At 61.4% G+C, this 11,393-nt stretch overlaps 2 protein-coding genes across 7 annotated transcripts; both read left to right on the top strand.

The window, feature by feature from the left end:
* The first annotated feature begins 164 nt into the window (after nucleotides 1-164).
* On the top strand, nucleotides 165-6,680 carry NLRX1 (NLR family member X1). Of its 2 annotated transcripts, none has more exons than XM_085081624.1 (10): nucleotides 165-318; nucleotides 1,043-1,169; nucleotides 1,266-1,393; nucleotides 1,605-1,665; nucleotides 2,041-2,138; nucleotides 2,299-2,915; nucleotides 3,320-4,734; nucleotides 5,524-5,610; nucleotides 5,695-5,946; nucleotides 6,054-6,680. In XM_085081624.1, the coding sequence occupies exons 3-10, from the start codon at nucleotides 1,273-1,275 to the stop codon at nucleotides 6,370-6,372; spliced, it is 2,970 nt and encodes a 989-aa protein (XP_084937750.1). In that variant the 5' UTR covers nucleotides 165-318; nucleotides 1,043-1,169; nucleotides 1,266-1,272; the 3' UTR covers nucleotides 6,373-6,680. The 2 variants fall into 2 exon arrangements, with proteins under 2 accessions (XP_084937750.1, XP_084937749.1); XM_085081623.1 differs by lacking the exon at nucleotides 165-318 and adding an exon at nucleotides 438-606.
* Nucleotides 6,681-6,755: 75 nt separating this feature from the next.
* Nucleotides 6,756-10,751, top strand: NHERF4 (NHERF family PDZ scaffold protein 4). Of its 5 annotated transcripts, none has more exons than XM_085081633.1 (10): nucleotides 6,757-7,081; nucleotides 7,692-7,719; nucleotides 7,928-7,992; nucleotides 8,359-8,570; nucleotides 8,720-8,906; nucleotides 8,993-9,129; nucleotides 9,203-9,407; nucleotides 9,533-9,765; nucleotides 9,862-10,032; nucleotides 10,205-10,751. In XM_085081633.1, the coding sequence occupies exons 1-10, from the start codon at nucleotides 7,066-7,068 to the stop codon at nucleotides 10,247-10,249; spliced, it is 1,299 nt and encodes a 432-aa protein (XP_084937759.1). In that variant the 5' UTR covers nucleotides 6,757-7,065; the 3' UTR covers nucleotides 10,250-10,751. The 5 variants fall into 5 exon arrangements, with proteins under 5 accessions (XP_084937757.1, XP_084937759.1, XP_084937760.1 ...); XM_085081634.1 differs by having other exon boundaries at nucleotides 6,758-7,445; XM_085081636.1 differs by having other exon boundaries at nucleotides 6,762-7,081; nucleotides 9,569-9,765.
* The last annotated feature ends 642 nt before the right edge of the window (nucleotides 10,752-11,393 follow it).

Raw genomic sequence — 11,393 nt, 5'->3', positions numbered from 1 at the left:
TCCCTTAGTGGGTGGTCAGAGGAGATCTGCAAGCTGCGAGAGGGCAGCTTCAGGTGTGTGTGCGTTTGTGTGTGAGGTACAGGTGTGTGTGTTTGTGGGAGAGTTTGTGTGTTTATCACGTGTGTTAAACAGGCCAAACCAGGCGCTGCCGGGCTGCCCTGCCAGCACAGCCTCCCCCGGCTCCATTCCCCGCTGGGGAGGGATTCTCTCCAGAGCAGAACTCGTCCTTGCAGGCTCCAGTTGCACGGCCGGGCAGCAGCTGGGGATGCAGAGCCGCCAGATGTGCCCGGAAGAAATGCCCGCCTTGCAGCACATCTGGTAAGACCCCAATCCTCCCCATCCTCTACGTGCCCGTCTTTGGGAGGGTGATGCCGCTGTTTCCCCATCCTCCAGCCGCTCTCCCATCCTGCTCGGGGCGCTGGCAGGCGCCGGGCGCGGGGCGGGACAGGGGAGGATGGCGTCGCAGGAAGTTCTGTCTGCAGACCAGCCGCCTCCGCAGCGGAGCCGTGCCCGGGACAGGCATGGCAGCGGGCGGATGGGCAGCTCCGGGCTCTGCTCCGTGAGCCGGGCAGCTCGGCTTTCCCGGCTGGAATCCTGCTGGACGAGGTAACCGCGCCGCTGTCAGCGCCGCTCTCGGTGTCGCTGCCCCCGGCTCCGTGTCACTGCACCGCTACGGCCTCGGCCATGGAGCAGGGAGCTGGGGGGGCACGGGGAGAGAGGGCGTGTGTGCCAGGAGTGCCACGGGGTCCCGAAAGGGCTCCCTGAGAGGGGTCTGCGGCAGGAGGGCAGCACAGGGCCCTCGGCTTAGCGGAGGGGCTGGAAACTGGGCATGGTTGACAGTGGGGTTTATTTCCTGCAAAGGCACAGTGGTCGGGACACCCATGTTCAAGGTCAGCTCCTCTGCCCCAGTTTGTCCATCTGGATAACATAACAAGGGACTGTAAACAGCCTGGCTTGTGGGAGCTGCCAGCAAGCTGTCACCCTGCTCATACCTTCCTATCTCTGCTGAGTTCGCTAATATCTTTCTCCCCCTGTGCCTCAGTTTCCCAGGATGGTGGGGGCTGTGAGCACCAGCCGTGCTGCTGAAGGATCACCGTGCTGAGCTGGGGCGGGAGGCTGAGTCAGCGGCAGCTCAGCCGGTTCTGCCGGGCTGGACCACACCGGGGCAGGTAGGGCTGGGCAGGGCTCAGCTGCACCACATCCCCACAGCCCCCTCCTGCTCTGCTGAGCCCCCCGAGCCCCTCACCACCTCTGCTGTGTTTCAGGTGGAGGATGTCCCGGGCCATGCAGTGCCAGAGCTGTCTGCCCTGGGGTGGCTGGGCACAGCTGCCTCGGTCCCTGGCAGGGCGCAGGGGGACCCGCGGTGTCCATGTGTGTGCTGCTCCAGTGCCAGGTGAGCTGGACTCTGTGCCTCTGGCACTCTGTCCTGCCCCAGGGAAGCCTGTCCCTGCTGGACACCCCTCTGTCCCTGCTGGACACCCCTCTCTCTGATGGACATCCCTCCCAGCAGTGCAGGGCTGTGGGTCAGCCCAGCAAGGTGTGAAGCCAGCGGGCTGGGCTGGGGAAGGCCACCCCTAACCATGTGCATTTTTCCTCCCCACCAGGCCCTGCAGGGAGGTGCTTCCTCAGGAAGATCCTTCGCACAGGCAGTGTCTCCCTCCCCAGGTACAGTCAGTGTCACACAGCTGGGGTTCTTTGTCACAGCACCAGGGTGGCTGAGCTGGCTGCCTTGGCACCAGACACACTGCTTTGCTTCCACCTAGAAACACACCCAGACCCACCTCCCTGCCTTCTCTGACTCCAGCCCAGCTCCTCTGCCTCACCACGGGTTTTCTGGGGATGCACAGCCCATGGCTTGCTGACCTGCCTTCACTTCCCAGCCGTGCCCCTGCCCTGGCCCTGCGCTCTCCCTTGGTGTGGGGGAAGGAAGGGGTGAGCTGGCTCCTCTCAGCACTTCCCACAGCCTGGCTTGTGCTCCGCTCACCCTGCCCTGAGCAGGGCTTGCAGCTGCTCCTTGTGACACTCTCCCTCCTCCTGCAGGGCCTGTGTTCGCTACCAGGGAGGCTCCCAGGAGAACTCTGTCCAGCCTAGCTCCTCTCGCCACGGCCAGTCCCAGCTGAGGAACTTGGCCTCTTCTGGTGAGTTTGCAGCTCTGTGTAGGATGGGGGCAGCTGCTGTGCTGGGCAGGGTGAGGGTTACCAGGTCCTGTCCCCTCCCTGCAGTGGCTTGGGGCAGGCAACCTCCCCAGTCGCTGCCAGTGAGAAGCTCTGGTCATGTCCAACACTTTCCTCCTTCCAGGTGCCATCAAAAAGCACCAGAAGAGCCTGTCTGCATGGTTCAGCCACCAGCCCAATGAGGAGAGGCAGTTCGGCCCTTCCTTCTCACTGGACGCCGTCCACGTGGACCCAGTGATCCGGGAGAGCTCCCTGGAGGAGATTCTGAAGCCCTCCCCTGACTTAACCATCCAGAACCAGCTCCAGCAGCCCAACAGACGAGTTATCAGCCTCCACAACCTCTTTGACGTGGATGCCTGCGGGCGGCAGGTGAAGAACGTGGTGCTCTACGGCACCGTGGGCACGGGGAAGAGCACCCTCATCAAGAAGATGGTGGTGGACTGGTGCCACGGCCGCCTGCCCCGCTTCGAGCTGGTCATCCCCTTCTCCTGCGAGGACCTGTCCCACAGCCACGCCCATGTCTCCCTGCGGCGCCTCATCACCAAGAAGTACCAGCACCTCCGGGATGTGGTGCCGGTGCTGGAGGCTTCCAACCTCAAGGTGCTCTTCATCCTCAATGGCCTGGAGCGCCTCAACCTGGATTTCCGCCTGGCTGGCACGGAGCTGTGCTGTGACCCCAACGAGCCCGTGCCTCCCTCTGCCATCGTGGTCAACCTGCTGCGGAAATACCTCCTGCCCGAGGTCAGTGTTGCCCTCCTTCATGCTGGGGAGAGGTTGGGGGTGAGCCCTGAGGCATTGCAGGCAGGGCTGTTGTGGTAATTATTTGCAGTCCAGCTTGGCTGGGAGCAAACAGGCAGCCTCTGTTCGTGGAGGGACTTGCAAAGGTGGCCTCGTGGCACTGGTGGGACCTTTGGGGAGGCCTGGTAAGATAATTAAGGCTGTGACCTTCCAGACTTTGTGTCTAGGAGGGAATGGGGAAAGTTCCTCTATCCCCTCTGCCTGGGCCAGGTTTGATCCAGCAGTTTTGTGAGCCCAACAACCCCCGGGTGGGGTGATCCTTGTGCACCTACCAACCCCACACCTGTAGGTTACACACGTGGGACCCTGCTGAGCAGCTCCAAACTCAGCCACCCCTGTGTCCCCAGGCCAGCATCATCGTCACCACACGCCCCTCGGCCGTGCGCCGCATCCCCGGCAAGTACGTGGGACGCTACGCCGAGATCTGCGGCTTCTCCGACACCAACCTGCAGAAGCTCTACTTCCAAATGCGCCTCAGCCAGCCCGGCTGCAGCGGGGAGGAAAGCCAGGGCCGCAGCCCAGCAGAGCAGGAGAACCTGGTGGAGATGTTGTCGAGGAACTTGGAGCGCCACAACCAAATAACGGCTGCCTGCTTCTTGCCCTCCTACTGCTGGCTGGTGTGCACCACCCTGCACTTCCTCTACTTCACCAGGACGGTTCCTCCCAGCCAGACCCTGACTGGCATCTACACCAGCTTCCTGAGGCTCAACTTCAGCGGGGAGGTGCTGGACAGCACTGACCCCACCAACATCTCCATGATGAAGTACGTGGCCAAGACTGTGGGCAAGCTGGCCTACGAGGGGGTGATGTCTCGCAAGACCTGCTTCTCAGAGGAAGACCTGCGGCAATGCTTTGAGGTGGAGATGAAGACTGAAAGCGAGCTCAACCTCCTGGAGGTTTTCCGCAGCGATGTCTTCCGTTTCTTCCTCAGCCCGTGCGTGCAGCCAGGCAAGGAGCACACCTTTGTCTTCACCATCCCTGCCATGCAGGAGTACCTGGCAGCCCTGTACGTGGTGCTGGGCGAGAAGAAGACCTTGGCCCAGAGAGTGGGGAAGGAGCTGTCCGAGGTCATCGGGAAGGTGAGCGAAGATGTGGTTGTGGTTGTGAACATCATCTCTAAAGTGCTGCCGCTGCGCTTCCTGCCGGTGCTCTTCAACCTGCTCAAGATCTTCCCTCGCTACTTCTCCCGGCTGAGCGGCAAGGACAGGGATGCCATCGCCCACACCATGGCAGAGGAGCTGTTCAAAGAGGAGGACTATTACAACGACGATGTCTTGGACCAGATCAACTCCAGCATCCTGGGCGTGGAGGGCCCCATGCGGCACCCCGACGAGGCCCCCGATGATGAGGTGTTTGAGCTCTTCCCCATCTTCATGGGAGGGATCCTATCCCGCCGGAACCGCGCCATCCTGGAGCAGCTGGGCTGCTCCATCAAGAACCTGGCAGCCTTCGAGATCGCCAAGGCCATGAAGAAGACAGTCATCAGGAAAGGCCACAGGGGCCTGCCTCCCTCCGAGCTCATGGACTACCTATTCTTCCTGCACGAGTTCCAGAACGAGCGCTTCACGGCCGAGGCCATCCGCTCCCTCCGCGCTGTCAACCTCTCCTCCGTCAAGATGACCCCTCTCAAGTGCTCTGTGCTGGCCTCTGTCATGAGCACCACGTGTCACGAGGTGGAGGAGCTGAACCTGACCTCCTGCAACCTGGACAGCAGCAGCTTGAGGACCCTCTTCCCTGTCCTGCTGCGGTGCAAAGCTCTCCAGTGAGTACCACCTTCTCCTGCCCTCGGGCAGTGCTCAAAAATTGGGTTCTTCCTCATCTCTGCCCGTCACAGGGATGCTTTAGGAGCCTGGATATGGAAATGTTAGGGAAGGGCATGTTTATCCTCCGTGCAGATAGAGGGAACTACAGATTCCAACATGCAATACTCCTTGAGCAGCCTTTCATGGGCACTGCATGCTGGGATTTGCAGTCCCAGCACACCCTCCCGCAGGAATTTTTGGGGAGTTCCCTGCAGCTGGTATAGGCTGGGCTGCCAGCTGTCCTAGCAGACCCGATTCCCTGTGGGAAGTTACCCAGCATCCCCGTGTCCTAGCTCTGTGAGGAGCTGGGTGTCCCCAAGGAGGGAGTCTGGGCTGTGCAGATGTTCCCGCAGACGTTCCAGAGCATTTGTGGAACTGCAGGTCTTCCTGCCGCCCAGGTGGTGGCGAGACGTGCTCAGCACAGATGGACTGGGCTGTGCAGCTAGGCTGTGCCGCACTTCCTTCCTCCAGATGCTCAGGAGGGCTTGATGGAGCCTTGATCCCTCCTCTGACCTTCACCCACCCCCTGAAGACTCCGCCATCCCCTTCCCCTTGCCCTGCTCCTGCTGGCACTGGCACTGCTGGCTCATGCTCGGGTGCAGTGTCACTGTGCTCCCTTTGGGAGAGGAAACCTGGAGTGGCCTACTTAGGGGAGGCTGGTGATGGGGAAAATGGAGCGGGCAGGGCTGCCAGGCTCACAGGTAACAGCCATTTTGCTCCTCTCACCCCCATGTCTTGCTCTGCACCAGTCTGCAGCTCAACAGCCTGGGCTCTGACGCCTGCAAGGAAATTCGCGACCTGCTCCTGCATGACAAGTGTGCGGTGAGCAGCCTGCGGTGAGTACAGCCCCTGCCCCTGCATGGCACTGCCACTGCTGCCCACCACGTGCCTCGGCACTCCCTGAGCTCCCGTGTCCACAGGCTGGCCAACAACCCCGTGGGCGAGCAGGGCGCTTGGTACCTGGCCGAAGCGCTGGCCGGCAACCGCTCGCTGACCCAGCTGTCCCTGCTGCACACTGCACTGGGGGACTCTGGCGCCGAGGCCATCGCCCAGCACCTGGCCCAGAACCAGCACCTGCAGGAGCTCAACCTGGGCTACAACTCCCTGACGGACGCGGCGGCCCTGCGCGTGGTGGAGGTGGCCAAAAGGCACGAGACGCTGGACAAAGTGCAGTGAGTTCCCTCTGCCACCTCCCTTCCCTTTTGCCCACCCAGAGTCCCTGCCCTGCCTGTCTGTCCCTCCCCTCAGCCCTCACCAGCATCTCCTGCTGCTTTCCCAGCCTCTACTTCAACGACATCAGCGAGGATGGAAAGAGAGCACTTGACAGCCTGCGCATGGACCGGGACGGCGTCAGGGCTCTGGTTTTCCTCACGGCAGGCACCGACGTCTCCGATTACTGGTCCCACATCCTGAACGTGGTGCAGAGGAATCTGCCCTTCTGGGACCGCGAGAGGGTCCGGCAGCACCTCGCCCTCCTCCTGCAGGACCTGGAGAGCAGCCGCAGCCAGACTGTCCATCCCTGGAGGAAAGCCAAATTCCTGCGAGTCGAGAGCGAGGTCAAGAAAATGCTGGGGAAACTGCAGGATGGGACCCTCTAACCTGCTGCCCATCCACCAGCCAGGGATGAGGCAGGGGAATGTGCCCAACAGCTCATTCCCTGTGCCCTTTCCCACCGGGAGATGCTGAGTGGATGGTGCTGGGGGTGTGGGGCTCAGCCTCATCTGCAGGCGAGGCTGGAGTGTGGGAATGGCACAGAAACCAGGCCAGGAGCAAACGGGACTCATTCTTGTGGGCTTGTGGAAACCCAGCCCCTGCACCCTGGCCAGAGCAGTGGCAGGGAGCAGGATTGGGGCTTGTATGTGAATCTTTTGGGAGCATTAAAGTGCACCACTTTGTTTCCACTGAAGCACACCAGTGCCAAGACTTGATCTCCTCTTGGGCCCTTCCTGGGGAAGAATGTGGAGCTGCCCCTCCAGCTGCTGGAGAGGAGGGTTCTGCCCCTTCCCCATCTCCCAGGGCTGGGATGGAGCAGCCCAGCTCTGCTCCAGTGCTGAACCAGGGATTCTTCCCCCTGCGTGTCCCCCTGGAAGCCACCAGGAGCTGTCCCCAAGCTGGGTGTCCCGGGGTGCTGATCCCTGCTCCCAGCTCCGACTGGCGGTGCCCTGGGGCTGGGAGGGCAGGGAAGACCTCGGGGCTGGTTAACCATTAAACCTGAGGCGTCTTGGAAGAGGCGGGGACACTTGCCTGCCACTTCACCCTGTACCTTGCTCCCTCTCACAATCCCTGCAGCCATGAAGCAAACAAAAGGTATGTGCTGGGGAATCCCCTGCAGACCCTTCCCCACACACACAGGCACTGCTGCCGTGTGGAAAAAGGCAATGTCAGAGCCCAGGCAGCCCGTGGAGAGGAGCCAGAGGCATGCAGGAAAATGTCACACTATGGGGATGCTGGGGAGGAATCCTCTCTCCCTGGTTTTGGGTTTCCTTGTTCCCAAATAGGTGAGGAGGGGTTTTAGGGGGAAGTGTGTGCTGGGGAAGAACTCTGTCTCCTCCTGGCTCCAGCAGCTCTCTGGGGTCCTGGTGAACCTTCTCCCCTCTCACTGAAGAGCCCTGTAAACCCTCAGGACTGAGCTCCAGCTGCCTGACCCTACTTTGCCCCGCTGGGCTGAGCAGTGAGTGCCTGTTGGACCGGAGCAGCAGGTCCTGCTGTTGGGAATGCAGGGGGACAGTGGTGACAACACCGAGGAACACCCTGTGCTGAGAGAGAGGGCCCTGGGGGACTGTGTGGGCTTGGCAAACCTCCTCACCTGGCATGGCAGCCTCAGCCTACAAGTGGACAAACCCTGAGACCCCTCGAGAGCATGGGGTCTGCTCCCAGCCCACCACCTCCTGTGCTGATCTCTGCTCTCCCTCTGCAGGGCTCGAGGGAGACAAGATGTCCATCATGTAAGTGTTGATCTCCCCTTGGCCAGGGGCTTTCTGGGGCTCAGGAAAGATATGGAGAATGGTCCAAGAGGGAGATCCTCTCCTGGCTTTCCCCAGAGAGGAGAAGACATAGGTCCCAGCTGGCCTGTTTTGGGAGGAACAGGCTCCCTGAGGCTGGGGGAAATCCATCCTGCACTAACGCAGCCTCTCCTGCCCTTTATCATTTCAGAAAATTTGAATTTAACCCCAAAGTTGGGATCGACAACCCTGCCTTGACACTGACTGAGGACATGGGTAAATAAATACCCTCATCTCCCAGGGTGTCCTTGTGTCTGCACGGGGTTATGGCACCTGGGTGTCCTTGTGTCTGCACAGGGTTGTGGCACCTGGGTGTCCTTGTGTCTGCACGGGGTTGTGGCACCTGGGTGTCCTTGTGTCTGCACAGGGTTGTGACACCTGGGTGTCCTTGTGTCTGCACGGGGTTGTGACACCTGGGTGTCCTTGTGTCTGCACGGGGTTGTGGCACTTGGACACTGCTGGTGTCCTGAGCTCTCTCACACTGGGGCAGAAGGGATGGGGAGATGCCCAGCCCAGGATGGGGTGGAGAGCTGGTGTGAGCGTCCCTGCAGGGCTCTGCTCACAGGCTGTGCCCCCACACAGATGGTGAGGGCATGGGGGAGCCTCGCTTCTACCTCCTGACCAAGGACAGCACAGAGACCTTCGGCTTCTGCCTGCACGAGGAGCTGGGCTGCCAGGGCCACGTCATCCGGCAGATTGAGCTGGGGGGGGTGGCCCAGCGCAGGGGGCTGCAGGATGGGGATCGCCTCCTCCAGGTCAATGGCCACTTCGTGGACCACATGGACCACCTCAGGGTAAGCTGGGAACACCGCAGGGCTGTGGTGCTGAGGGTCCTCCCCAGCCAGGAGCACAGGGGATGCATGACCCCTGCTGACCCTTCAGACCCTGATCACACCCCATTGGAGGGCTGCCTGCCCAGGGTTCCCAGCCTGGCTCTTTCCAGGTGGTGCAGAAGATCAAGGCCAGCGGGAATCAGGTCCTGCTGGCGGTGCTGGACGGTGACTCCTACGAAGCTGCCAAATCCCTGGGCAGGGACCTGTCCCAGATGCTGCCGGATGACATCCGCCCGCGCCTCTGCCACGTCACGAGGGACAAAAGCGGCTTTGGCTTCAGTGTGTCGTGTCCAGAAGGTAAAGCAGGATGCTGGCACCACGAGCCTCCCCACGGTAACACCCCATCCACCCCAAAATGCCCCTTCTCCTCCTCCTCCCTGCAGGCACCAAGGGCACCTTCCAGCTGTCCGTGCTGCAGGACGGCCCAGCGGACAGGGCAGGGGTGCCACCAGGCTCCTGGCTGCTGGAGCTGAACGGGGACAGCGTGAAGAGCTACTCACACACACAGCTCACCAGAAAGGTGCCTGCTCCCGGCGTGGGGGGTGAGGGATGGGGCTGGGAATGTCACTGAGGGCCCTGTGCTTCCCGTCCAGCTTAAGCAGAGCGGCAACAAGGTGACACTGCTGGTGGCATCCAGCGCCGTGGAGGAGTTTTACCGCCTGCGGGGCCTGCGGGTCACAGCCGCCTTGGCAGACACCTCCTGGCTCCCCTTCAAGGTCCGGGAGCTGCACCTGGTGAAGGGTCCTGCTGGCTATGGTTTCCTGCTCAAAGAGGATGACTGCAGCTCAGGGGGTGTAGGTGAGGGGGGCAGTTTGTACCTGAGCAAGGCATATCTGAGGGCAGGAAGAGCTGCCAGCTCTGTGCCTGCAGCAGGACTCTGTCCCCAGCTGCACACAGGGCTCAGCAGACACAGTTCCCCTCAGTGAGCATCTCCCCCTCCCTGTGCCCCGCTGTGGCAGGCCAGTTCCTGTGGGAAGTGGATGAGGGGCTGCCGGCCGAGCAGGCAGGGATGAGGGAAGGGGACCGAGTGCTGGCTGTGAACGGGGAGAGCATCGAGGGGCTGGACCACGAGCAGACCGTGCACAGGATCCGTGCCCGTGAGGACCAGGTGACACTGCTGGTCATCGACCCCGCTGGTGACGAGTTCTACCACTCGGTAGGTTCTGGGGAGTCCTGGGGTGCTGTGAGGCTGCATGGTGGGATGGGTGTCCTCCACAGGGGCTCTGTGTCCATCCCTCCTCTGCTCTTTCAGATCGGGCTGTCCCCTCTGCAGTTCTTTGAGGACAGTGACCCCGCCTCAGGCTCCTGCACGCCCTCCCTGCCCTCCCGCAGTGACTCCCCTGCCCTCTGTCACGTTGAGGTGGGGCCAAAGGGACCTGTGTCCTGGCTGATGGCTGCTGCCAACAGCATAGAGATCATCCAGGTAACTCCTCAGGGCAGTGCTCACCGCCTGGCAGTGCTCTGAGTCCTGTCTCCCTCCTGCCCTGCCCATCCTAATATTTCCCTGGCACCTGCAGAGCTGCCAGGAGGAGGCTGCATGGTCCCCTGGCCACAGGGGCCAGGCAGAAAAACCTCACCAACCTGTGTCCCTGCAGAGCCAGCGCCAGGAGGAGCAGAGGAAGCTGTGCCAGGCGTTCTAACAGCCCAGGAGCCTCTGGACAGCACCCACACAGCACTTCCACCCAGGCCAAGCCCAGCCCCTCGGTGCTTCTCGGGCCACAGCACTGCTCAGCATGGACCCTGCACTCGCAGCTCCTGTGTCTCCATGCCTGGCTCACAGCATGACACTCCCAGGGACTTGTCTCTGCTCACCGAGGCTGGCTCCGAGCTTTATCAACCACAGTGGCAGCTCCTGAAGACAGACCTGTATGTTCACCTGCCCAGCTACCTCCAGGGATTTCTCAGGACTTTGCACTGAAGCCTTGCCCAGCTCCAGGCTCTGGGAGTTCCCAGGAGAGCTGAGGCACTGCCCTCTGCACCATGGCCCAGGGCACTTGAGGGTTGGCTCAGATTTGCACGTGCATGGACACCTCTCTTGTGCTTCTTCCCTCATCCTCTCCCTGAACCCGTGGGCAGTGAGTGTCCACCACCCAGCACCACACTGTTCCTGCACCACCCTTTTGGGGTGTGATTAAAGGACAATCCACACTGCTACTTGTGTGGGTGATGTTATGGACAGAACTGCGATTTCACAGCACATCCCACGGCCAGATGCATCCTCTCTTCCAAGCCCAGAGTTGGGCAGTGGATGTGAGAAGCTCTCCAGGTGTCCTGCTATGGAGGTAGGGGCTAAGAGCCATCCCAGGAGCCCCATGGTACTGGAATTCCAGGATTTTGAGGGCAAACTCCTGTAGGCAACCCTTGTGCTCCATGGCAGTGGTCGTTCCTGAGGGTTCCCCTTGCAGGTGACACATCAGGCACATCCGTTCATGCTGTGACAACGCTGGGGGAGGGGGACAGGGGGGCATCCCAGCAGGGGAAGTTTCACCTCTGCCAAGCGTGGGAGAGTGAAAACGAGCACAGAGTTTTGCATGTGGCCAAGAACCACAAACCTCTGGCTGAGGTTTTACCTCGGCCCCTTCTCGAGCGCGAACGGAAACGCGATAATGGAGCACCGCTCCGTCAGGCAGGGAAGTCTCTGCCTCTGTGGTCTCCTCTGAGCTCAGTGCAGGCATCTGGGGTTCAAGGAGTTCTTATCCAGTGCCTTTTGAGCTGACAGCTCGGGAGGAAGCAGGGCTGGCCCGCTGCAGGACAGTTTGGGGCTGAACCATCAAGGGGGAGGTG

Source organism: Lichenostomus cassidix, chromosome 24 (assembly GCF_008360975.1).
Source record: "Lichenostomus cassidix isolate B80296 chromosome 24, HeHo_3.0, whole genome shotgun sequence".
NCBI classification, from domain to species: domain Eukaryota; kingdom Metazoa; phylum Chordata; class Aves; order Passeriformes; family Meliphagidae; genus Lichenostomus; species Lichenostomus cassidix.
The sequence above is the reverse complement of the archived record's forward strand: the minus strand, read 5'-3'. Positions and strand labels throughout refer to the sequence as shown.